General features: G+C 32.7%; 1 protein-coding gene across 4 annotated transcripts in view; it reads right to left on the bottom strand.

Moving 5' to 3' along the window:
* Positions 1–366: 366 nt before the first annotated feature.
* The window catches only part of LOC106679129 (ankyrin repeat domain-containing protein 50), a 230,589-nt gene continuing 203,701 nt past the window's right edge, over positions 367–27,254 (bottom strand). For all 4 annotated transcript variants that reach the window (XM_014418098.3, XM_024358971.2, XM_014418099.3 and 1 more), the window contains 18 exons: positions 22,894–23,117; positions 21,173–21,517; positions 19,641–19,904; positions 19,282–19,562; positions 18,964–19,150; positions 17,187–17,498; positions 16,353–16,484; positions 13,600–13,779; positions 13,395–13,489; positions 12,989–13,215; positions 10,920–11,166; positions 9,709–10,109; positions 9,107–9,301; positions 7,929–8,059; positions 6,669–6,795; positions 4,661–4,733; positions 4,410–4,574; positions 367–4,108 (listed from right to left, as the gene is read on the bottom strand). In XM_014418098.3, the coding sequence (XP_014273584.1) occupies positions 4,415–4,574; positions 4,661–4,733; positions 6,669–6,795; positions 7,929–8,059; positions 9,107–9,301; positions 9,709–10,109; positions 10,920–11,166; positions 12,989–13,215; positions 13,395–13,489; positions 13,600–13,779; positions 16,353–16,484; positions 17,187–17,498; positions 18,964–19,150; positions 19,282–19,562; positions 19,641–19,904; positions 21,173–21,517; positions 22,894–23,117 (3,581 nt within the window). In that variant the 3' untranslated portion in view covers positions 367–4,108; positions 4,410–4,414. The remainder of the gene's footprint in view (positions 4,109–4,409; positions 4,575–4,660; positions 4,734–6,668; positions 6,796–7,928; positions 8,060–9,106; positions 9,302–9,708; positions 10,110–10,919; positions 11,167–12,988; positions 13,216–13,394; positions 13,490–13,599; positions 13,780–16,352; positions 16,485–17,186; positions 17,499–18,963; positions 19,151–19,281; positions 19,563–19,640; positions 19,905–21,172; positions 21,518–22,893; positions 23,118–27,254) is intronic.

Raw genomic sequence — 27,254 nt, 5'->3', positions numbered from 1 at the left:
ATAGTAGACTTTAAAGCATGATGTAATGCACGACTTTCTTATATCTCACATACTATAATTTTGTCCTAGTTTGAATGAAGAATTAGTCTCCTCATCCGTAATTGAGCCAAGACAAGTGTACGATGAGTCTCAGTAGTCGAAATGTACCCAAGGGATTAATCTATATTATATGAAGGTTTTATAAAGCTAAAAAAAAAAAATAAAATATCAGGTTTAGTTTTAAAAAGTACTAAATAGTAAATATCTGACAGCTTTATCAAAACAGTCATTTATGATGATTTTTGAAAATAATGTCCAAAATTATATTTAATAGTGTCAACATCACAGAAAAAACATTCAAACAAAGAAGCTAAGAAAATCAATATCTTTTTGTTGTTTATTCTATATCTTGTATATTCTAGTAGTTATAAAGTTAACTAAGTAGTAATATTTCTGATAATTTAATGTTTTAATTTTTATTTCCATATTTTTTTTTTTAATTAAACCATGCAAGTGTATGGCACTTTCAAAATTTTCTATTCTTATGGAAAAATACTCGTTACTAATTTTGATCAGGCATTACCTCCTCTAGCTAAAATTGAATTCAGTAGTAATTCAAATTACGGAGATCAATCTTAGAGATCGGCTTATGGCAAAAATAGCTAAGGTTAAATATGATCCGAACTAACCTAAACATAGGAAATATTATTATAAGATGTTCTCGTATCAAATAAATTAAATTTTAGAGGAAAAAACATTTTGCAAATCCAAATACATTATTTTTTAATGTGAGCCAGTAGGAATAAAAGTGGCATGGGTCCACATATTAGAAAAAAAATGAAAGTATGATTTCATAAATGAAAATAGTTTTGCTCAGATTGAATTGATGATACAAAGTTTTAAATGTGATGGATTCGTTTAAGAATCACAGGTTTATCATAAGATGATTTTTCAATTTTAAAAAGATAATTTTCTGAGGACCTTTTCATCATAAACAAATTTATTTTTATTCAGTTATTATTAAAAAACATTTTATATTATAATTTTTCATGGAGCTATAAAGATAAAAATAAATATATTTTAATTTCAAACTGGAATTATGCTACTTTCATTCTATGCATACTTACTAATCTATTATATCAGGCATGCCAACTTGTAACCTATAAACCACAAAAATTACTGTAAACTAGTCAATTTCAGATAATAGTAAAAAAAGCACTGCAATGTTTGCAAAAAATATTATTTTATTTTTAAATCCGAATTATCTTTGATAAAATTTTAAAAAAAGTTATTGAAAAAAATTATTTGAGGAGTTTTCTGTCAAAAGTCAATATATTCACTTTCGGAAAGTTGTAATTAAGAAATTACTATGGAAGAATCTTGTGTTTATGAGTTAAATTTCTATTCATAATTTGGATTTATAACTCTTATTTGATAGGGGAAAATTGAAGTTAATTAATTAACTTTTGATAGAACATTCCTCATTTATATCTTTTAAAAACAAACTTGCAGCAAAACATATTTGCAATCAGATTTATATTTAATGATCATTTTCTTGAATTAAAATCTTCAACTACCATAAAACATTGTTTTCTCCCTCTCTCTTTAATTTTTTTTTTTAAAAGAACCTGTATAATCATTAATAATAATGTTGCTAACCATATTTGACATACCTGACATAGATCAATGATTAAGGGCAAAATATGAAAATTAGATGAAACGTTTTCTGTCATATCTTCTTTGTTTTTTGGGGCCAAATTAGGCATTTAGGACAATTAGATCCGAAAAATATACTAGCCGATTTATAAATATAATTATTCTTAAATTAAATTTTTAAAAATGATAATAAAGTTAAGAATATTATCATAATATATAGAGACCAGATATTTATTGAATTGCATACCGTGCCGAATCAGCCAATTTTACTATCTTTGGTCTTGTTGTATTAACATATTTTTTTATTCTATTTCTAGTCCATTCCATGATATAAGAGAAATCAGGTGAACGAAAACCATAGGGGTAACATAACCTATTCTCCTTCAAAGCAAAAGTTAATGGGCCATGCCCTTAAGGACTCAGTATGTAAATTTAAATTTACTGAAGGCAGCCAATTATTGGCTCCTACTATTCTGTCACACCCTTGGTGTTCATCATAAGACTTGCCTAATTGGCTTCACTTTCCCTGGTAGCTAACCCCCTCCATTACACTCTTATCTCCAAGTTGTAATTTAAAGAGAGACAGAATGCAGCCAGTAAATGGGTCAAGATTCCTTCCCAACCATACCCACATTACCCATAAGGCCCAGGTCTTTGTTTGGTGCTGAAAGCTGTGGATCCTCCTCAAACAAAGGAATACAACCCAACCTTTCATGGACTTTTGTTTACACGATATCTCTTGCCTCGTGGAATGAACTATATATTATTATTATTATCTTTTATTAATTATTATTTTTATTCATAATCAAAGCTGGGAACTTTTAATTTCTTATTCCTCCTTCATTTTTAATTTTCCTATTGATTCTCGGAAACTAAAATAGTTATTATTTATTAGTCATTCTAATTTTCTTCATGTAAAAATGTTTTAAATTAAAATAAATGATAAAGTATTGATTTTACTTTTAAGACTTCATATATTTTAATAGAAACCACAGTTGGAATGACAGTAAAATCAAAGATTATCGGTACAGAAACAGAGAGGATGCTGTGAGTTCTTAGTTTATTGTGTGCATTTATTCTGCTACTTCATTCTTGCAGACAAATAAAACGCAATAATGACCAAAAAACTTTTCTGTTTACTATGAACTGAAAGAGATATTGGATAATATTGTTAATCTTTAGTATCACATTTAAAAGTAGGAGTCAATCAGACTTGGAAGTGTAGGAGAACTTCATGATTTATGACCAACACATCAGCCAGTCATTCCGACTGACATTCTGAATGCTAACACAAGCTGTTTGTCGCAGTCGGACTGATAGTGGAGTGGTATTCATGATAAATGTCAGTCACTTCAGTCTGGCTTTTGAATGATGACTGATCATTTAGGAGTTCCTACATATTAAAATTATTAGAAAAATATTTTCATAATGCAATAATTAACATTACTTTTTTTAAATATTTAATTTAATGAAAATCTGGTCTCTAATCATAAATGACAAATTAAGTAGAGCATAAAATAAAGAAGATAAGTAAACCTAACAAGGAATTATACTAAGCTATCTTCAGTAGGAACTTCTACTAAAACAGCTAAATCAAGACATGGATAGGACAAGTTTTTTAAAAAGATATATTGTGTTTGGATCTGTTACATGTTTTTACTCCATCCGAGGGTGCTAACGAAATTAACTTTACACAATCTCGATTACATTAGAGAAATCCATATATACATTATTAAGTATAACTTATCGACAGACTAATTAATATTTTTTTTTTTTACATCCTACATAATAGAATAATATGCTCTGGCATTCCTCTTTATAATTACTGAGTAATCCACAGCCAAAACTTATTTCGCCTACAACCTATTTTAAGTTATGATGTTAAAATAATGTGGTAACACATATGTATGATTACATAATACTGGTAAGTATTTAAAAGTTTCTGCCTTAACGCGATTCTCGTTAATTACTTTTTTTTTGTAAGCCAACTAAACCTTCAGCTAATTTAAACGGACTAATAAATAAGCCCGAATAAGTTGAGATCTAGAGTAACAGAATAAAATAAAAATAGACATTTTATTTTAATTATCTTAAAAATTAATGTATATATATAATATCTATAAATAATACGTCTGTTTAACACACATGGCGCCTACAGTTACAATATGTATGAACAAAAAATATATATATCTTCGTAAATAGAAGTTTTTTTTTCTTTCTTATACTTGAGGAATTTCCTTTTTTGGATTAGTTTTATAACTGGAATGAGCTCGCTAGTTCCTGAGTAACAAAATAATTTCAAATTCCCTTTTCAAGAATATTGAATTGACTCAAGATGAAAAGGCATCAAAAAGGGCAACATTTAAGACGGGAAGGGTTGCTGGGCAGGAGCTGTGTTTAGAGAAAAGTGCTTTGGTCACATCGTTGTCAAATATCGCTGCCACTTCGACTGCTCTTAGCCATATTCTTCTCCCTGGTGACAGATATCTAATTAAAGAAATTTAATATTTTGACTAAAATAATACTATTATAGTAAAGTATAATTTATTGTATTATATAATACTAATCAACTTAGTATTTTTCTTGAAAATGCCTAAGAAACAAAAATGATGTGAAAAAAAATTAATTTGTTTGATTATAGAACCAGTACCTTTTTTAAAAATTAATTACCTAATATTTGCAATAAAAATAATTATTATTTGTTATGGAGCATATAAAAATAAATAGAAAGGAGATCAAAATACTAATGAAAATTAATAATTTCCTATCTTTACCATCGCTAAAGTGGAGTTTCCTTTCTCCATTGAAAGCTGTTAGAGGGCGTAGCAGAGTTATTATGTCCCCAACGACCGGCAGCAAACTCTAGACCATTTCTTATTGCGGGAACTATCCTCAGTGCTGGATTCGTTACTATACCATTCCTCTTAGTTTTGGTAGACCTAGTCATTATAAAAATAAAATGAATATTTATTTTTAAAGAAAATAAATAAGTGTTTTAAAAAAAAAAGTGAAAATGAAAAACTACCTTTCTCTGGTAGGTGATGTTTTACTATTTCCCAAAATTATTCTCATGTGAGTGTCTCTTGAAAAATGGTCATCTACAAAAGAAAAATACATTAGTAAAAAAAATATAAGTAATACCATTCAGTAAACCAACATTTCCAAGCAATGTAAATAGAATTTTTTTATTTTTCAATTTTTTAAAAATTTATTTATTGATATTTACAACTGTATTAAAAATATATAAATCTGACGTTAGTTATACAATGGCATGATACAAACATGTGGAGAATTTACCCGACAATAGAACTCCAATAATATTTCAAAAGGAGAAGATCTCGAAGCCATCTTCTTTTCCGACACCAAGGAGGATTGTCAGGTACCAAAGAAGCCAGGTTAGAAACAAGTGGATTTGGGTGTTAAGGAAGTTTATCATGAAAGGATTGATATCTGGTTCTGGCCAAATCGGTGATATAATTTTTCAACATTAAAATTTATAATAAATCATCTAATTCATTGAAATAAAAATTAAATTTAAAAATCACCATAATCATTTTATCCCCTTTACCGCCTGCGCAGTGTGGGGTCACAATTTGCAGAGTCTGGACCAAATATCTTTTATATCTTTAAATATCACTCTTGGACCATCTCCCTTCTCCTACTCCAGTCCATATCCCACCTCCGTAACACTCTCCTCCCAGGAAATACGTGGTCTTCCTCTAGGCCTTCTTCCCTCCACACGAGACTCATATGTCTTTCTGGCAGTTCTTTCTTAGTCCATCCGAAGGAGGTATCTGAACCATCTTACCTTGTGCCCCTATAAGATCTTCTCAGTCTGTTTGGCTCTGAGGTTAGTACGAATGGTACTATTCCGTACTCTATCTCGTTGTGTCCTTTCTTCCACCTAACGAAGGTACCGCTTCCACCCCACGGATTGGATCAGGCTCTTGTGTTTCGAGGTGAGAGTCCACGATTCGGAAGAGTAGGAAAAAATAGGGAGGGGCATTGATTCGTAGACATTATTTAATTTTTTCTCGTCACCTCCCTTTTGCCCAGGAAACCCCTTCGAAGCAAACTAAATATTCTTCAAGCTACATTTATTCTTTGAGAAACTTCCACATCAATGTAGCCGCTATCGTTCAGATGAGCAACTAGATATTTGAAATTCTGGTCCTGCTCTAGTCTTTCTCCATTCGCTCTGATCACCCTCATTATTCTCCAGGGTTTCTTTCCTATCCTTATACATGTGGTCTTTTCCGGGTTAATTTTCAAGTTTATCGAGGCCATTTCCTCTTGCACAACACTTATGTTGTATTGAAAGTCTTGGTTGTTGGAAGCCAGCAAAACCAAATTTAGAAATAATTTTAAAAATAAATGAAAAACAACCTCCATATAATATTTTTAAAATGTAGAGAATGCTAATCCGTTTTATTAATTCTAAATATTAAGTTGTGCTTCTTTCATTTTAGTAATTGATTTGTAAAATATTTTTAAATAGGAGCATTCACAGAGCACAGGTTCTGTATTTACGTATGTTAAAATCAAGAAACTCATATGGTGTTAGAGTGCTAAATAGGGCTGATAGCTCAGCTCAGCATTAGCAAGATCTGGGGTGTATTGAATTGGTGATTTTTTTAAATACTACAAAACCTCAAAGTTAGATCTGAATACCTACCTTATAAATACGATGCGTAGTTTTTGCCGTTTTGATAATGTTAAATATACAGTAATTTTTTTATCAATTGTGAGAAATGTAAATACCATGTCCAGCTAAGATGCATTATGCATTATTAATGTAAACAAATGATTTTTAATGTATTATTCTTGTTGAGTATCTATATTTGTATATATATAATCCATTTACTTTCCTCGCTAAATCAAAGTGTATTGGGTTTCTCCCAAACAAATAAATATACAATTATCGTATAAAAAATAGGACAGATCTTCTAGCCATACCTAAATGAGTTTTTTTATTTATTAAAATGAGCACTATAATAAACAAATAAACAAGAAATACAAAATATTTCACTAACTGCAAGGATTTTGAGGACTAGTCGGAGGTGAGGCGTAGATAGGGCTGGGTGGCTGCGATTGCAATGGGCTCAAGACCTTGGATCTTCGAGAGCAATGCTCCAACTGCTGGGTGAATGTCAACTGACCCTAAAAAGAAGGAATAACATAAATATTTAATTATGTAATACAATATAATTATTATCAATACCAATGGAAAAACCTATGGGTCATATGCATACATCACATAAAATCTCTTAACTCTTAGTTTCCTCACTTGTTTTTCTCCACTTTGGCTACGTCTTCATGATGCACTGTGGACTCTTGGGTGAACTCAAAGCTAAGCTTAAGTGTCTTATAAATTGATCGATACAATTTGTTTTCAGGATCAACAGAGTAACACATATAACTCCAAATTTAAGTTTCACCTTATCTAGTATCCTTTCTATTCTAACTAATTAGAACTCAGTGTTCTTCTTATATCCTACAAAATCTGCATTCAAATCCTCTGTCCGGTCTGTCAAATCTGTCATATGTAGAAAGCCCTGGAAAGTGGGGTGAAACGTAGTCTCCTCATAAATAGTTTTATTGATCATCTTAGTTAAATTAATCACGATGAGGTGTAGATAGTTGACCGTAGATTAATGCTTGAAGAAGTTTGTCGGGGGTGCGGTCAGCAAATTTTATGGCATAAAATAAATAAATATGGTTTTGTTTACTTATGTTGTTCTTTGCTGACCGCACCCCCCGACAAACTTCTTCAATCTTAAATTAATCACATACAATCGATCTACAACCTTCTGATAGATATTTATATTTAAAATCAGATTAATTATGGCAATGATTGTAACATGCAGAAGACTACTAACGATTGAAGTTCTAAAAGCCATCTTTCTCATAACTTGAAGAAAGAAAATACATTTAAATATAATGAATTTTTATTAAAGAACTTTGACTTATTATATGAAATCTGTACCTCTACAACCCGTGAAGGGTCAGGGGAGCAGTATTTTGTAAAGAAGTACTGTTACTAGACCAACGATTGTGCAAGGAGGTGATTACGTCAGAATCACGCTCGACCTTTAGATTTTTACCCAATTAAAGGGACCCACTTCATGCTGCTGGGTGGATGCCAGAGGGTTCCTGACCCTACAGGGCTGATTCATGGCTACAGTGGTACAGAAAATTATTATCTGCCACACCCGGATTCGGACCCAGGACCTTGAAATTACTAGAGCTACCCATTCCCACATAGAAATTTGACTAATATTATACTGACTGACCTGTGTGTCTTTGTGTGAGCTTCTAGTGCTGTTGGTAAGATTACTGCTGTCACTAGAAACAAGAGATCTTCGCTTTCCTGTAAGTTCCGGGGAGTCCTGGAGAGATGGGGCACTTGGGCAGAGTATGCTTCCTAAAAACATATTAGTAAAAATATCATTAATGTTTGAAGAATGTTGCCCATAAAAAAGTAATTGTAAAATTGAACTTTGTGTAAGGAAAAAAATTGTGAAAACTGATAATCTGAATGATTACGATATAGTAGTAAAAACATATGTTTTAACTTTTTGTGTTAGGTTATTGGGAGATTATGTGCTGAATATATTTCCAACACAATGCTCTTCCAAAGAAAATTTAAGGGGGCAGTTTGTACACCTATTATAAGTGAAATCGAATAGCAAGTCCTTTTTTTCTAGGACTGTTCAATTTGTAGCAATTGTATTATTATAATTTAAAACAATATTATAATTTTATTTTGATCATTATATCAACATGATATTTGAAAATATCAGCAACAATTAGTAATTGAAGAGGTTCAGGTCAGTATGTGAAAGAGAAACAGCAAGGAAAACATCTGTATTCCTTCATAGGTAAACAAAGTTGTGGTCCATGGATGGAGTAATATGGAGCAAGGTAGAGCTGAATTTTGGAGGATAATAAGTATACCAGGATCTACCAAAGGTTGTAGTGCCGAGGAAATAAATAAATCATGTTTTATTACGAACACTATATTGTTTACAAATTGGGGGCAGCGGTAGCAGCGTGGTAACACGCCAGTCTATCAAGCCACAGGTTATCGGATCGAATCCCGGTCCCACCTGGGCTTTTTTCAAGCACAAAATAATGCAAAACTCACTGACAACCTTCCCTGGGCATTTGTGAGGCCTGTTAGCCAATGGGTGGCACTCACAAAAAATAGGTGCGAAAAAACACGTCAAGAAATGCGCGATGTATTTCCTAATATTGGAAATATTACATCCTAATATTGGAAAATACATCACGCGAGGACTTAGGCCTCCATGGTCTATTGCCCATAAAATAATAATAAATATAGTTTACACATCTGGAAGTCCTTTTGAGATCCAGTCCACTAAAAATTATCTAAACTCTTCTAAGTATAATTATTAAAAGGATACACTGATTAAAGCTATAATTGAACACTTGAAGTATTGACAATTACCATTATGAATCGGCAGACTGGATGGAGGATGAAGGCTAGATGTGGCCTGCTCAAGAAGCCTCACCACAGCTTGGTGACCCGACTTTGCAGCGACCCTCAGGGCATTACGACCACACTGGTCGCAGTGGTTAGGATCAGCTCCCACTGACAGCAGCACACGGACACACTCCTCATGTCCTTCTTGAGCAGCTATTCCTAAATAGGGGATACAGACATTCATATAAAATTAAAAAAAATTAAATGTTATGGTTGCAATCCTTGTATAATCTCCATACTAAAACCTGGTTGTAGATGTCTCTAACCACTCACTCATTACTATATCTTAAAAACCACAATGCTTATTGTTGCGGCCAACCAATTTTAAATATAAAATGTTTCAGTTGTATGTTTATTTACCCATCGATATTTATAAAGGCAAGTATAAGGTACAGCCAACAATCTCTCTTAGGGATAAAGTTAACAAATGCAAACTCATCAGTGTCTTAAAAAAATTAATATTTCTAAAATGAACAGGAAGAAGATAATAAAATTTGTCCTCTCCATTGTTAGTATAAACAAATACCGATTTCATGACATTAATTGTTATACAATTATTTATTTACCCAATGCCGTAGCTCCTTGATTACAGGTATCATCAGCCCTCGCACCAGCATCCAGAAGAAGCCTAACAACCTGGGCGTGACCTTGCCATGCAGCAGAATGAAGCGGCGTCCGCCTCTCGTTATCGACTGCATTAGGATCCGCCCTTCCGTGGCCAAGCAGTAACGAAACCATATCGCTATGACCTTGCCAGGCACTCACGTGTAGGGCAGTTCTTCCTTCCAGATCCCTGACTTCCACGTCAGCACCCCCAGGGTCAATCAAGAATTCAGCCATTTGCAGTCTATTTTCTAGGGCGAGGATGTACAGGGTACTTCTCCCATCAGCATCTTGGGCGTTTACATCAGCTCCGTAACTTAGTAATGCTCTAACAACGTTCTGATGCCCTTGGAGAGCAGCTAACCTGTTGATTGCAATAAAGATGCTTAAGACATCGTTGTTTATAAAATCAGTTTTAATTTGAAATCAAAGAGAATAAATATACAAGCAATCTATAAAGTACAAATTCCTATTTTATTATGGTATTTGAGCTACGTTTTGACCATTACGTAGACCATCTTCTTTCATTAAAAATAAAACTATTACATCAATTTAACAATATTTGAAAGCCCATAACAAACATGGATTCAAAAATAATTTGCTTGAAATAAGAGTGTACATTTCATGTGCTTAAACATTTCAATGAACACCTTTATTTATTCACTTTATAATTTTATTTCTTCAGATGATCCACTTATATTGAATAATGATATCCAATAACTATTTAAAAAAAGAAATGAGTTATAAAGAAAAGTATTCCATTTGGTATTATTTCTGGATGCGGCATGCAATTAGGCTCAAAGTGATAAATAAAATGATACTATTAATTGACAGAGGTATATCGAAATCTGAAATAGGAAAAAGAAATTAGACTATTAAGGATTTTTTAGTAACAAATGGGTCTCCAAAAGTTAATAAACACTGATCCGAAGGGTAAATGTCTGAGGGGCAGAACAAAGCATAGATGGGAGGATTTCATCAAGACAGATCTTGTGGATTGGTTATGAAAGGGTGTCACTAGACAAATGTATATAAACATAACCTTTGGTTTCGTTAAGCCTTTATTATTATTATTATAGTAATTTAATTTCAAATTAATAACACTAATAAACAGAGTTGGGCAACTATGAAACTAATAGCTAATTTTTGGCCATCTCTGCTAATAAATTACTACCTGAGAGCAGTTGTCTTGTCGTGGGCCCTCTGGTCAACATCGGCACCGTGCTCCTCGACCAGTTCCCTGACCAACTGACAGTGACCCTCCTGTGCAGCCAACATGATCGGAGCTCTTCCATCATTATCAGTCAAGGTTGGCCTTGCCCCAGCCAGGCATAGAGCACGCACGACCCCGCAGTGTCCCTCCAGAGCAGCATAGTGCAAAGCAGACCATCCGCAATTGTCTCTGTGCTGTTCATCCATACCTACAAAAAGAACAAGGCAACCATTCAAAAGTATTGCATATCTGTTCAAAATGTTTTTTAAGTAGTCAATAAATCTCAATTGACTAAGATCAGTATTACAAAAAATATGAAAAATAAAGGTGAAGCCAAGTTCCATAATGTTGTATTTTCCCAACATTTTTGTAAAGTGGTTTAATTAATTATTAATCATTAAATCTGAGAAAAAATAGTGTCTAAATATAGTTGTTAATCTGGATTATCTCTCTAGGATGTCTGGTGAGTCAATTTTTTGAGGTTTATTACTTCCATCATTTTCAATAAATTATTATTTATTTATTCATTAACATTGTACAACGTTTCGGGACCACTGTCCCATATTCATGCACTATAAAAACCTATAACGATAGTACAATAATCGATATTAGTATCAAAAATCCAAATGTTTGTAATAGACAAAGGGAAAGAAAGCAACACTTGTTTGTTTAGATGACGGGAGAGTAGCTGATCATCCTTTGTCTACTCCCTTCTCCGTTACCTATTCAACTGTAAAAACATGACGTCTTATAATCAACAGCAATTAAGAGGTACATCCCTTGATAACCACTCTCTCTGGTCATGATTCAAAATAAATGCAGGAGGTGTCCAGGTGAGCAAAATGCTTAAATTAGGGGAAAAAATATGTCTCGTTAGTAGTGTACTGGTGGGAGAGATGGACAGAGTAAAACTGAATTGAATTTAGGAGGGGAGATAAAATAGGGTGTAACATAAACTAGCGGCAATAACAACATCAAAAAGTAAAGGGAAGGTAGACAAAAGTATAAAAAAAACAACAGATGAAATACTAGGAAAATAAAGACGTTTATTTCCCAATGTGAGCAAAATACTCATAGCAACACCTCTCCCAGGTTAATTATCATCAAATAACGAACATCAAGAATCATCACTAAAAATAGTAATGGTTAGCTCGCTATTAATTCCATTTTGCTTCATGCCTAAAATAATGTTTAAACTTATTTTTAAGAATAATATTTCTGTGTGATTGTTCGCCCTAAAATAGAGTATATAATGTTAAAAAAATTAAAATAAAATTCTCATATCTGGTTAATATTTTGTTGAATCAATTTAAACCTTTACCAATGAGGTTTTGGCCGAGATAAGGAGACGAATAACATTGGCCAATAGGTGTTTTTTTGGACTGTGTCGGCACTTTGGTTGTATCTCACTATCAAGATCCACGAAAACTAGAATGTACAAAATGTTAATTTGACCATTGCTCCTCTATGCCTTGAAAACTTGGGCAATTTTGAAGGCCGATGAAAGCGATCTCCAAACGTTTAAGAGGAAGATACTCAGATGTATCTATGGCCCAGTAAAGGATGGTACAGTATAGAGCAGATGAACAACTATGGAAGTCTACTTCTAATTGGTGAGCCTGATGTTGGAAAAATTGTGGGAATTGGTAGGGTGTGCTGGGCAGGCCATGTGGCAAGGATGGGAATGATGAGATCCCAAATAAACTTCTCAATGAGCGCCTACTTGGAACACAGCCGAGGGGCCGCTCAAAGCTTCGATGGTTGGATGGTGTTGAAGAGGATTCAAGGAACCTGCTAGGAGTGAGGAATTGGAGAGCAGCTGCACTTAACAGGTTAAACTGGTGGAAGCTGCGTGAGGAGGCCAGGATTCAGTAATGGGTTGTCACGCTGATTGATGATGATGATGAATTTAAACCTTGCCAGGCATCAAACTTATTTTAATATCTGAGTGTAAGAAAGGTAGTTAATGCCTATTACTTATTTTTTAAATATTACAATATATAATATAGCTAGCTACAACTATTCTTTACCACGTTCGATGAGCAGGTTAACGACAGCTTCACTTCCTTGGGCTGCAGCTACTAGTAGTACAGTTCTCCCCTCGGGATCAATAGCGTCAACGGATGCCCCCCAGAACAGGAACAACGATACAACAGGAGCATGGCCCATTGAAGCTGCAGCCCAGAGCCCTGTTCTCCCTGCTGCGTCTGTGTGGTCTACATCAGCCTCAGCCTCGAGGAGAAGCTCACAAACATCTCTAACGGAAAAAAAAAAAAATTAATAAATAAAAGCACTAAACATTGAAATAAACAAAAATTGCTTGATTTTTATTGAATTTATTGTTTCTAGACAATTTTACTTTTGTGGATGTTAGTTCTACTAAATAAAATGTCACAATTTATAATTAAATAAATGATAATAATGAACGAAAGATACCTGTGCCCTTCAAAAGCTGCTACCAGAAGAGGAGTCATACCATCTTTGTCTTCGTGATCTACATCAGATCCTCTCTCCAGAAGAATGTTTACGACCTAATTAAGAAAGATAAACCATATTTAACCAGGGTTTAGATAAAGTTCATCAATTGTAGTTTCATTGAAGAACTTAATGGGTGATTATTATATACACATCTCGACGATACCTTTGTATATCCTTCGCTGGCCGGGACACAGAGAGCGGCAACGCTGAGTGCAGTCCTTCCGTCACTGTCTTGGTGGTTGATATCGGCGTGGTAATCTAACAACTTCTCGACGATATCTGCATGGCCCATGTAAGCAGCGGCGATCAGTGCTGTTCTACCCTCACAGTCTGTTCTATTTACCTGGTGCGCAAAAAAATTTTTTCAAACTGCCTCAGACTGATATCTATCTCAATTTATTTAATATTTTTAATTCCATTGATGTAAGATGTACTATCTCTATTATGTGATTTTACCTTTTCTCTTTACCATAACAACAAAAAAAAATTTTGATAAATAACATAGGAATGATATAATAACACTTTTCCGCTGGTAATAGAGAAAAAATATAAATACAAAATAAAGTACAGTTACATTTTTGATGTGTGAACTTGAAATTGATCAGTTCTTCAATTTTTAGAAAACACATGCACATACACACACAATAAATAAATTATCGAAATAACACTGAAAAATTCCTTTTTTTAATTTCCTAATTAAACAAAAGAAATTTTTCATGTGATCAATATACTATATTTCAGCTATATAATTTTATAAAAAATATTAAAACATTAATATTATATATTTATTCATTGAGACTACGACTTATTTTATGAAAACTCAGGCTCAAATAAAAACTGCTGCTTACCAAACAAAACGAACACTTCAAACTGAAAATAAACAAGCAAACACTCACTCTTAATTTTTAAAACAAACAATAACAACTGAACAATTAAATTTTCAAACAAACACTCGGAATCCATGCTCAGAGTCTTCTATTTTCAAAATAAACAATGGCCCTGCCCATCGGCGGAAATTCTCAAGCAAAGAGAATAAATCTAGATCAAATCTAATCAATTTTTCCACACCAATTCACGTTGTAATTTTGTATTTTCAAGATTTAAGAAATATTCCAATTACTCAAATATTTTAAAAATGATTTATTAATTTGTCCAAACAAATAATATAAACTCCCTAATAGACCTTCTAAATAGAAAGATCTCATTGGTAAGAGAAAAAAAAATTATACTTTTCCTGAGTAGGGAAAAATTTTGAAACAGTATTTTAAACTTTGTTACTGTTAAATATATAAAAAAAAGAGAATTTGAATTACTTAATAATAAAGATTGACTAAAAACATCTATCCAATTCAAATCCAGATACTAATATTTTTTTATTCTAAAATAATTTTATTTTTATTTATTTATGTTTTCTTATATAGGTTGATGAAAGGTTATATTAACTTAAATACTACTCCTTATTTAATTTCTGAGGATTGTCATATGAAATTTGTTTATACTTTAGATATTTTTTAAAATTTTGATCTCATGTATACAAGAGATTGAATTTTAAAATAAAATAGTTTCTGCAGTTATTTCCCTGAAACAATTAAGTCATTTTCATTATGTGCAAAATAAATGCTAAGGGTTGTTACAAAAAAAGTTTTATGATTTCAGGTTTACTGGTCTATAAAGATTGATTCACTTAATAAGTTCAGTTCCCCTTCCACACCCTTCACTTAAAATATTATGAAGTGAAAGTTAAATGCTATGTAAAAAGAACATAAAGTGAGTATACAACTATTAATTTACACTACATAATGTTGTTGGAGCAGGTAGCTCAGTGGTAAGGCACTATGCTACTAACTCCAAGGACCCGGGTTCGAATCCAATTGTGGGAGATAATTATTTTCTGTTTTCCCATAGCCATGAGTCAGCCCTGTGAGTTCAAAAGCTCTCCGGGGTCCACTCAGCCTCATGAAGTGGGTACCCTTCATAGAGTAAAAATCTGGCAGTTGAGCCCGATTCTAACCAAATTAACTCCTAGCACAACTGTTGGACTAGTAACAGTACTTTCTAACAATGTACTGCAGCCTACAATTCATCATGAGTGAGTAATTTTACACAGCAGCCAGGATGAAGGAGGGAAGAGAGCATGAGAGAAACCAATCTTGATTAGTGATCAACCAAACCTCAGTAGAACATCACAAGAATCAACCTACAAGTAACCTATTATTTTATGTAACCCCATTTAAATCAATAGTCTAAATAAAAATTAATTTACTACTACTACTACTAACCTAAATTGTAAAACACTTTTGGCTAAACTGCATATAATCAATTGTTTTATAACTATTTCAAGAATAGAGGTTTATTTTCACGTTGTTTACCATCTATATGGGGAACAGCGGTAGCATCCTTGCACGCACCAGTCTACTATCCCAAAGGTTGTCAGATGGAATCCCGGTCCCTCCTGGACTTTTTTGAAACATAAAATAATGTAAAACTCACAACTTCCCCCGATCATTTGTGAGGCCTGTTAACCAATGGGTGGCACTCACAAAAAATAGAGGTGAGAGTGATGAACCAACCCTGCGAAAAAACCACGTCAAGAAACGCGGGATGTATTAGAAAATACATTGTGCGAGGACTTCGGCCTCCATGATCTGTCGCCCATATAATAATAATAATTACCAAGCATAAATTATTTCATATCCATTACAAATACAGTCCATTCCATTTATTCCAGTGATACCAGCTAATTATAATTAATTCTTGTAATATCTCCCAACATTTTATCCTAGAGAATATTTGAATTAAATAGATGTAGTTTTGATATATTTTTCTTGTAATCATTACTAATATACAACTGATCTGGTTTTAGAAACGTAACAAAAACCTCAGATAAACTAAGTTATAATATGTTAATATACTAACATCAGCTTTGGCTTCAAGAAGTAGCGAAACAATATCTGCATGACCACCCCATGCAGCCGCTCTTAGTGCTGTCCTCTGGTCCCTATCACAGCTATCGACGGTAGCTCCAGCGGCTAATACTAACTCCACTACCTGTAACAATAAATCGGAAGTCAAAAGAAATGTAAGTTATATTATAATAATAATAATAAAATAAAAAAGCAACCAATATAATACATCTCATATTGGAGCATATAAAAATACAACTGTTTAACTAAAGATAATGAAGCCATAATGCAATCGGGAAAGATAGGGTAGTCACGGGTTTTCACATTCAATTCGGATATCTCTATTTTTCTTTTAGTTATTCATAAAAGTCTTTAATATATTTTATTTATCCACTGTTTATTATTGCTAACAATGAGAACTGTCTATTTTTTATCAAATAAACTACTTTTTTTTTTTTTTAATTCACCATTTAAGCCCCATTTGACTATTTAAACGAGGATAAAACTTAGATGATATTAAAGACCATTTGATTGTAAATCAACATGCTGAGCGTAATAACAATTATTTAAGTTGTTTTAGAGAAAATATGGAAAGTCGATCAAATAAAGTAGCACTAGCTGTGCTACTTTATAGTAGTACAATTATTTAATTTGTTTTAGAGAAAATGTGAAAAATTGATTCTATAAAGTAGCACTAGCGGTGCTATCAAAACAGTTGCCGTGAGATCACAGGCATGTACCCACTTTAAATATGTAATTTAAATTTCTTATGACTCAAATTTGAAACTTTGCACTATTGCTATACTTTCTCTAAGTATATATTCTGTATATGAAAGTAAAAAATCACCTGAGTATGACCACCCCAGGCCGCAGCCCTCAGAGCAGTCCATCCATCACAGTCAGCATGGTCCACATCAGCGCCTGCATCCAGCAATACTTTAACTATTGGCGCCAGACCTAATCTTGCAGCAAGGTTAAGTGGTGTCTGTCCGTGCCTATCCGTCTGCTCGAGAGCCGACTTGTCTTGGCTAAGGGCAGCTTCCAGTTTGACTGGATCCCCCTCGGCGGCCAACCAATGGAGGTTCACTTCTGCTGGTGAGTCTTCAACAACAACTTCAGCGGCAACTTCTTCTTCAGCAAGTCTCTCTTCACAGCCTCCCTACAACATTGATAAGTGAGTCAAGTGCCAAAAAAAAAAAAAATTAAATTTCCTTTATTATTAAATTTACCAAAAAAGGAAGGGGAAGTGGGAAGTCTAGGTTATTAATATATAATTAGAAAATTCTGTTCTTAATTTTATATTCATGTAAAGAGAAAAAAAAAAAAAAATAGTTTAAAATGATAATCCAAATTTGTGACTTTTTTTATTTTGTAAATGAGAAAAAATTGAAATATGTTGAGTTGGCCAGTTGTAAAACTGGATGAATGCATTAAGTGCATCCAGATTTTTATTTTTTTGACAGAAAGTGAAAAAACTTAATTTCTTTTTTAGAGTTTACTTTTGGAGCCAATAGTTTGAAATATGGTATTTTAATAAAAAATCCAATTTCATCAGTGCTTTTCCTAAATTTGGTGAAGTGTATCCGTTACTTAATTTTTTTTGGATTTACAGTTTTGCTGATCTACAAAAATGTAGGATTTATTAAGTTTTGCAACAAAAAGGATACAAATAGGATATAAATTTAAAATTATAACATCACATTGCCATAGATAGCATTTATTTTGTTATTGCCAATCTGTTTATATGTAGGGGGCAGCGGTAGCAGCGTGGTAGTGCACCAGTCTACTAACCCAAAAGTTGTGAGTTCGAACCCTGGCCCTAACCTAGGATATTTTCAAGCACATAATTATATGATACTCTCTCACAGCCTCCCCCTCCCCCCCGGCATTTGTGAGGCCCATTAGTCAATGGGTGGCACTCAAAAAAATAGTACCTGAGAGTGAAAACTCACCCTATGAAAGCCTCGTCAAGAAAAGCACAATTTATTTCCATAGAACATCGCAAGAGGCCTTGCACCTCCACGGTCAGTCATTCCAGAAGAAGAAGAATCTGTTTATATGTGAATCTTACAGATATGGTTGTTTTTAATACTCTTTATATAGTTAAATCTATGATATTAAGCAAAGTATAGACTGGCCAATTCAGTCACCTAGTGCGTCCCTACACTTTGGACAGACTGATATCTTCTTTACTGTTCTTATTCTTCAACAGGACATTATTAATATTTATACACTCACTTTTTTTTAAATTTTTCTTTTTCATATAAATACTTGGATATTTATCCAATATATTGGATTTATAGTTATAACATTAATTGTCATTTATTCATTTTAACTTAATTTAATTGTCATTAATTCATCTTAACTTTTCTGGTTATATGTAATGAAAATTTTATTTAAACTTACTTTGCAAATTAACAGAGAAATGAAATAAGTTTAACTAAATGGCTTACTCGACACAAAAGACTTTCAAGACAGACTCATAGTTCTTGAAATAAATACCTTCAACAAACAATACCCTTCAGGTTTACTCACTAATATAGATTTTAGATAAAAAAGTAAATAAAACCCTTTTTCTTTCTAAAAAGTATAGGCAATCTCATATAAAATTTACATTAACTAACCTGGTTGCAAGCCGCTTCAATGTCCCTAATGTACTCAGATGCTACGGGATGACTAGAATCACATAGGTCAAGGGGAGCTCCGGAAGCCAATAGCCAGAGAGGTGCGAGCGGTCCGAGAACATTCTGCGGCAAGCAGCTTATATGATACGAAAGTCTCTCGGTATCCAATGGGGACAGTGTTGGACCCCTAAAACAGAAAATAATATATAGACTAATTATAAATTATAATTAATCAATTTAATTCAATAAAAGGAAGATCTTTCTAGAAAAATGATAAAAAGAATTATTTGAGCCAGTATAAAAATTGTGACAGACTACCTCATAGAAAGATGCATGATGATCATCGCATGACCAGCCTGAGTAGAACAAAGGTACCTCTGCGTACAGTGCTTCACATCCACCAGCCACTCAGCGAATGAGTTGTGGAACGGTCTGAGCGTGAAATCTGGCCCAACTACGAGCACCCTTTTAGCGACCTGCAGCCTTCTACGTAAATCCTCTTTCGACATGCCCTTTTCACAGGATACCATGACATTGGACACTTCTTCTTCAGTCATACCACGGTCTGATGCCAGAATAATGTTTAATAAAGGTCTTACCTAAGCCAATGAAAAATGTTTTTAAATAGTCAATATATATTAAATAATCCTCAACTGTTGATAAAAATAAATAAAAACCTTAGCAAAGTGTTTAGTGGTCAGTAGACGTTGACAAAGCCAGAGATATAGACCGTTGAGGGTTCCAGGGATATCTCTGACTTCCCTGAGTACAATGCAGCCGTCGGATACTCCATCAAGTACCCGTTCTAAATATAAAAAACAGCCGTTTGATTTGATATGAAGCTGATTAAGCGTTTCTGCTGTTCCCCTACACATTTGTCGTCTTAGGCATTCTTCATTCTCCAACCTCAGAAGTATGTACTGCTGCACGTCACGGACCACCTATAAAATGTTTATTGATAGAAGAATAGGAATATGTAAATAGAATGTTCCTGATGTATGCATTTAGGCATACATGAAGAGCATTCTTTAAAAATTCAATATAACCACTTTTGAAACATAATAATAAAAAAAAAAAAAAATTACTTAGAGGATATTCAACCTCGACATTTTGTCTACCTGTTCAGTACACTAAACAAAACAGATGAAATGTGCGACATTATTATTCTCGAGTTAATATCTCATTAATAGACTGTATATATTTGAAGAATAAGATGGTACTGTCCGAGACTAATAATTTTATCTAGTTTGAACAGAACAAAATCCAAAAAGTGAACAAAATGTCAATCTCATGTAGTTGTGTCAAATTTATAATAAAAATATTGATTTGTTGAGGAAATTTAAATTTTAAAATAAACTTAATAATGTTTAGATACAGAATTTTAATTTGCCGAAAAAAATTATTATTTATGAGTAATGAGTAAATTAATTTTTGATAGAATATCCCTCATGAGGCAATATTTCTAACTTTGAAGTAAAAAGAATGAATTTTGATAGACCATACAGTGTAGAAGTGGTATGTCGGCTTTACATGGAATAAATATTAATTTTATAATGATGTATTAATTGTTGTCCATAGATTCAATGTGAGAAGAAGATAGTTGGGGGGAAATGGAGGGTGCTGGCAATAGAGTAGTAAAGAACATGAGTGAAACTCATTTTATTTGTGCGAGCATTTTGGTATAATTTTCAGGCTTTATGGCTAAAAACCAAACTAGATGACGAACATAATGTAGTGAAAAAAGTACATGTATAGCACTATAAGAAGGTGATATATAATACTGCAGTAGTAAGAATTTAAATAAAAAGAGAAAAACATTGTAAATATTAGAAACCGAAAAAATATACTTACATGTTAAAAATTAAATAGTGCTTTAAGTAAATAATGACTAATAAAACTTAATAACCAATTACAAACTTGTAACAAGCAAGGTTCGCTTCATGGTAGAATGCAGATTGCATTTATCTACTAATAGGTACTAAAAAGTTTAATTAAATCCTTATGTGTATAAATATTACTTAATGTAAATAATTAAACTTTTGTTGAACTAGAAAAATATTAAAATCCAAGGCTAATGAGAAATATTCACAAAAGCCAGCTCGTCTATGACTCTTATATTAAATAATAAACATATCATTACTAGAAGGATTAATGAAAAAAATCTACATTAAGTACCATTACATTGCATTTAAAGATGATATATTATTACTTGTGATTTCCTGAGGTCATCTATGCAAATCTTCTTGTAGGTAGAGAATGCCTTCGCAATCTGTTTGCTCTGCCTCCTGGCGGTAATGAAGAGGAGGAGCCAGGGAGGTAGCAAGTGGTGGTTGGCCACAAGGAGGTCCCCCACCGTCTTGGTCTGTTGGGTGGGTGCGCTCGTGCTTCGCCCAGGGCTCGGTGGTGCTCCATAGCCCTCATCCACTGAATCCACTAGGATGAAGAAGGTATGAGGAGGTGGAGGAGATATTTGACCCAAGGGCACAAGGACAGCACGACGGAAGCAGTCGTCAGGATCAGCTTGGAGAGCTTCAGGGGTCAATGCTGACAGGATCTATGGAATATTAAAAAGAAATTAACAAACCTTTAAATATTATAAATTAATTAATAAATATTAGGCATGCTATTAATTAATTAATAGCAACGTTTCGGACAAACTGGACTATCTTAACTATAAGTTTACAGCTCACATCCAACTATGAAACTTTTCTTCAGGCTATACTGCCCAATTCTAATAATTTTACTTAATTAATTAGTTTTATCGTTTTAGACAATGTTGTCACTTTCTGATTTAATTATCTTATGTTTTTATCACTCACTTATCAACAATGTTATTTAACTAAATAAAGGAGTGATAAGTGTGTAAGATAATTTGTAATTAAAAGTTTTAAAATTAAATGAAAAAGTAAAAAATAGGTTAATTTTGACTAAATTTATTAGTCCTGGGCAGAATAGCCGCCAAAAAATGTTAATAGTTGGATGTGAGGTGTAAATTTATAGTTAAGATAGTCTTTGAGGATGGCTAGGTTGGTGAAACGTTGGACATTTAAAATCTTAACCAACATCTTTGTATGTGAGTTAATGAAGTTAGTTGTCCTTTTTCAAAATTAAACACTTCAGGCTTCTGTAACACATTTTTATAATGTTCATGGAAACTATCAGACAGAAATCGATGGCAGATATGAGAACTATTATACAGTTTTATACATCGTTTCAATGATTACTTCCATTTGGTCAGTCATTTCAGTCGCAGACAAAGACAGTGGTAGAGTGGTCATGTAGAAAATCTGTGATTTCGTACAATTAGATCACTCATTGTTGCCACAAAGACAGACCACGTTCTGTCAGACAGAGATAATACAATATTGCATAGTACAAATAGACCGCCTGACTGCCCGGAGCCTTGAACTGTCTCTTCACTGTTTCTAGCTGGAGACCGACCCTTCAAGGATTTGGAGTACCAAAGTTTTTACACCAATTGCAGCTCAGACATGAGGAAGATTGTCATAGAAACATGCAAATCATAAATAGGCGCACTGAAGTATAATCAACCTTTAAGAGCACAACATTGCATAGGTGCCAGAAACAATAATGAAGTATGAGAGACTAATTTTGGCTCTTAGATTGGACAACGCATACAAACATGCTTCAACAGGATTGTACAAAATCAAACCCCATCATCAAATATTAAACTGGTTAGATTTTGGCCATCTTGAAATTTGGTAGCCTATCCACACAATATCAACACTTACATAATCGAATTGTACAACTGGGTAGGGTACTATTGGTACCATAAGATGTTATGAAGATGAGCTCGATACCTTATCCAAGAATCTAATTGTTTTAGTTCAAATCAAAGTTAGAATAGAAGAAATAGATATGGTAAAGAAATGATCCATCATTTCAATTTTTCACAATGCCATGACTTACCTCTTGGTCTGTGGTGAGACGCGTACCTAGATCTGCGAAGTGCTGGGAATCTTTGGTGGTGAGCTGCTGTACCACGCTGAGGATGAACCCCGAAACACTCTGAGACTGCCTATCGCCGGCCTGGCAGCAGTGGTGGGCCAAGAGGCGGCGGTTGAGGCAGCGTTGGGGGCGGCCGCTGTGTCCGGTGGTGGGTCGCACGATCTCGTTGCAGATGGTCGTCTTACCTGAGAAAAGGAGGATGTTTTTTTTAGAGGTTTTAGAGAGGATGGAAGAAAGAGGTTTAAAGTTCATAGAGGATGAAAAAAATGGAAGTATTATCCTCTGCTAAAGGGGCTTTTCATAATCCCAACTTACAAAGAGATATTATCAAAATGGCGGTGTGGGAGGAATTTCAGTCTTTGTGATTCTTATTTTTATCGTTAGGTATTTATAGCTTTTTAAATTTTCTTTATATTTCTACATTACAAAAAACCCAATACAATTTTTACCCTAGAGTTTATTTTTAAAAGTACCAGCAAATAAAAAAAAAAATTCTCTTTTTAAACAACAAAATCGTTCTAGAAGCAACCACCAGTGTAACTAAAAAAAAAAAAAAAAAAAGGTGGGCAGCATATGTATATCTTTTTTCTTAATATCACAATTTGTATATTAACCTGGTATAGGCCATACATGGTTGATATAACCGTTATATTATATATATATATATTTTTTTTTAACAGTTGATTATGGGGGGGTATAGTCTCGTACAAAAGACACCCCTAACTATATACAATGTTGTTATTAAAAGAAGAAGAAAAAAAAAATAAATAGATCAGAGTAATGCTTCTTAATAAAAGAGGAAAATGTAATGTAAAATTAATAAACAAAAATGATATTGGTACACTTTAATAAAACAAACAATTTCCCTCTAATAGTGATAAGAAACAAGTTAATTTGAAAAAGGGACGAGAGAAGAAAACAGAAAAAAAAAATAGATAAATAAAAAATAATAACAGAATGTCCTGCAGCAGTCTGGGCTTCAGTCTTCGGGTTGAGGTTGGGTTTCTCAGGTTGTAGGTTACAGCTCCTTTAACTGTCAGTAACGAGGAGTGGAACTTCAATCATAATGTTGTTAAAATAATCTTTATAGTCACGGCGTTTAAGCGATAAACTTCAAAATTAAGAGACCAAGGTTTAACTTAGCAGCCTCGAGTCCACAGCGGTGTCGGTTCGATTCTGAGCAAGTTGAATTTTATTTCGTAGTCCAAGGAACGAAATCATGATACTACTACTCTAGTTAGAATAGGTTAGTTACCTGTAGGATAACCCTCTCTCCTAATATGACTAAGTGGTGGTAAGAAAAAAGTCTCAAATTATATCTTTTAAAGATTACAGTTTCAAATTTTTATTAACGTGAGAATCAAAGAAGTCTTGTGATCTCAAATATTGATATTTTATGTCAATTAACGTTTCTGATGTTTGAAAGTGATTACGTGATTGAAAGTGATTTTAATGATTACGAAAGTGATTTTGCGTCATAGGTTTTCACATTATGGAATGGTTCGGATTTGGAAGAGTCCACTGTATTTTGAATTTTGAAATTCATTCTGACTAAATGGAAACCGAATGACCCGGAGAAACAATTCAATAATGGTACTAATTGTGGTATGTTGTTGACTATGCACATTACATGCGATGTTCGGGGTACGGTCAGAAAATTATTTTGTTTTTTTAAGATCCAACGTTTTGGCTTATATTTTAGGCCTTCATCAAGACGAGTACAGTAAGAGTTCATAAAAGAATCAATAATTGCATGAAGTAACCGATTATAGAAATAATAAACGTACATATGTAACAATCTCAAGTATCTAATTGTAACTATTATTTGCAAAGTCAAGTTAAATAAAACATATACTTCCTAATATTATCTTTACTTCTACTTTATTTTATATATATTTGCTTTAAAATGTAACGAATTTGTCAACCGCCAATTCCCCCACTCCTCTATCCTGTTATTTCTTCTTCCACCTTCAGCTTATTCTAGTGCTCACCTCCATTTAGTAAGGTGGGTGCCCACTTTGTTCACATTTTCCATTTATTTTTTCTTAACCTTTATTTTATTCTTTTTAAGAGCATACTGTATTTTTCTATTATTTTTTTATTTTTAATAATTTTCGTTTTCATTAATTGCCTAATAACGTTTAGTAACTCTTGTTTATTTATAATTTTCACATTATATCTTAATTTTATATTCTATAATTCACTTTGTTCATTTTTGTATAAATTTTTACATAATCATATTTAGCCATACTTAACTTTTATTCTATGATATATATTATCTTCCTTAGCAATATGACCCTGATGAAGCCCTGTGACGTGTGGCGAAACGTTGGCTGATAATAAACAGTTTCATTACTATTTGATTCTTTTAACCATCTTCCTTTTATATACTATACAAGGTAAATCACGATCTTCCAATATTTTCTTTTTTTTAGCATCTCCCTAAAGATGACCAGGGTAACCATATTATTAGAACAATGCTCAAAAAGCACAACTACTATACTTGATTATTACTAAAAGTTAATTATCAAATACAGCAATAAACAAAAATTAATATAAATGCATTAAATTAACGTTTTATTAGTTATAAATGTTGCATGAGATATTACCAGTTTAGTCTTAAATACATTCCTTCTATTTGAACTAAGAGTCTTTTCTGTAAAAGAGAGGAAGGTATATATAGCCGCAGAAGGAAGTGGGGAAAGACTTAATGGAACGCGAAGTAGGTGTAATGGATAAAATAAAATAGAGCTAATGGATGGCCCTTCCTAGGAAGGTTGTGCCTTTAGGTTGTACCTTTAGGTTGTGCCTTTAGGTTGTACCTTACGAAACAAAATAAGTAATGGAAGAAATAGAGGGTTCTTATTAAAATAAAAATAAAATAAACAGAAATCATATAAATTAAATGAGATAATACAAAATTAATAAATTAAATGAGATCTGGAAAAAAAAAATATTTTGACCTTTTATCATACTTAAGTAATAAAGTAATATTCCTCTTTCGTAATTTTAAGATATTTTCTCATATAGCCTTTATCTTCTTATAATACTTTTTATTAGATATTATAATTTAAAAAAAGAATTATATTTATTATACTAGGAGGTAATGGTTGGAGGTGCGGTCAAATGAAACACAAATAAGTTGGTGTAGGTTATTTAATTGTGCATATATTTTTAACATTTCCAAAAACCATTTAATTGTTTGTTTTATTTAAGTGTACCAATATCATTATTTTTTGTTATAAATTTTACTTTACTTTTTTATTAAGAAGCATTATTCTTATCTATTTATTTAATTTTTTTTTCTTCTTTTAATAATAACATTGTTTATAGTTATGGGTGTCTTTTGTTAGATCCCCCCACAATCAACTGTTAAAAATAATATACATATAAAATATAATGGTTATATAAGCTCCAACCATATAACCATATATATATATATATAACCTCTTAAAAACACTTAGCCATTGTTGTAACGTCTTTTTTAATTAGAAGTTTAGCCGTTATTGGCGCAGTATACCATTTGATGTTTGGTTTCCAAGTTAACAGGTTCGTTTTATTTATTCCCCCCCCCCTTCTTTTCTCAGTTTTCCTTACCCACGTTATTAGTTATGCTCATCATATATTATTATTGTTGTTTTTAAAAATAATATTTTTTTTCTTCTATTCATCTCTTTTGTTAAACTTTACTTATATTTTGCCTTTTTATCAATTATTATGTTTACATATTTTTATATTTTCTTTCTCTCAATTTTCTTTTTCTTTCCGTATTTCAATTTTTAAATTATTAATAACTAATATATTTATACTTCTTTGCATTATACAACTTCATTTTCATTTTATTTCCTTAATTATGTTATTTTACCTACTTTTTCAGTTATCTATGTATACATTTTATTTTCCAATTCTCTCATCACTTCATGTCATTCTGTTTATATTTTATTTTCTATACTTATTGGTTGTTATCTTGTTCTGTTATTAGCCCTGATGAAGGCTAGAAACTCGAGCCGAAACGTTGGCACAATTAAATAAGCTACACCAACTTATTTGTGTTTCATTTGACCGCACTCCCAACCATCATCTCCTAGTACGTCATCCACCGTCAACTATCTCTCATAATTATATTTATTATTTATAATCTTAAAAATTTTTCTTGAGACTGGTAATTTCTTAATAAATAATTCAAAACACTATCCAATTATAGTCTCAAAACCTTTATTTCTTTTACACGTCCAACGTTTCGGCCAATTCGGCCATCTTCAGGGACAATCTACTCAATATCACTATGAAAACATATAATTTAACACTTTAAAAACTTCATT

This window comes from Halyomorpha halys, unplaced genomic scaffold, assembly GCF_000696795.3.
Source record: "Halyomorpha halys isolate HHAL.00 unplaced genomic scaffold, Hhal_1.1 Scaffold12.1, whole genome shotgun sequence".
Taxonomy (NCBI): Eukaryota; Metazoa; Arthropoda; class Insecta; order Hemiptera; family Pentatomidae; genus Halyomorpha; species Halyomorpha halys.
The sequence above is the reverse complement of the archived record's forward strand: the minus strand, read 5'-3'. Positions and strand labels throughout refer to the sequence as shown.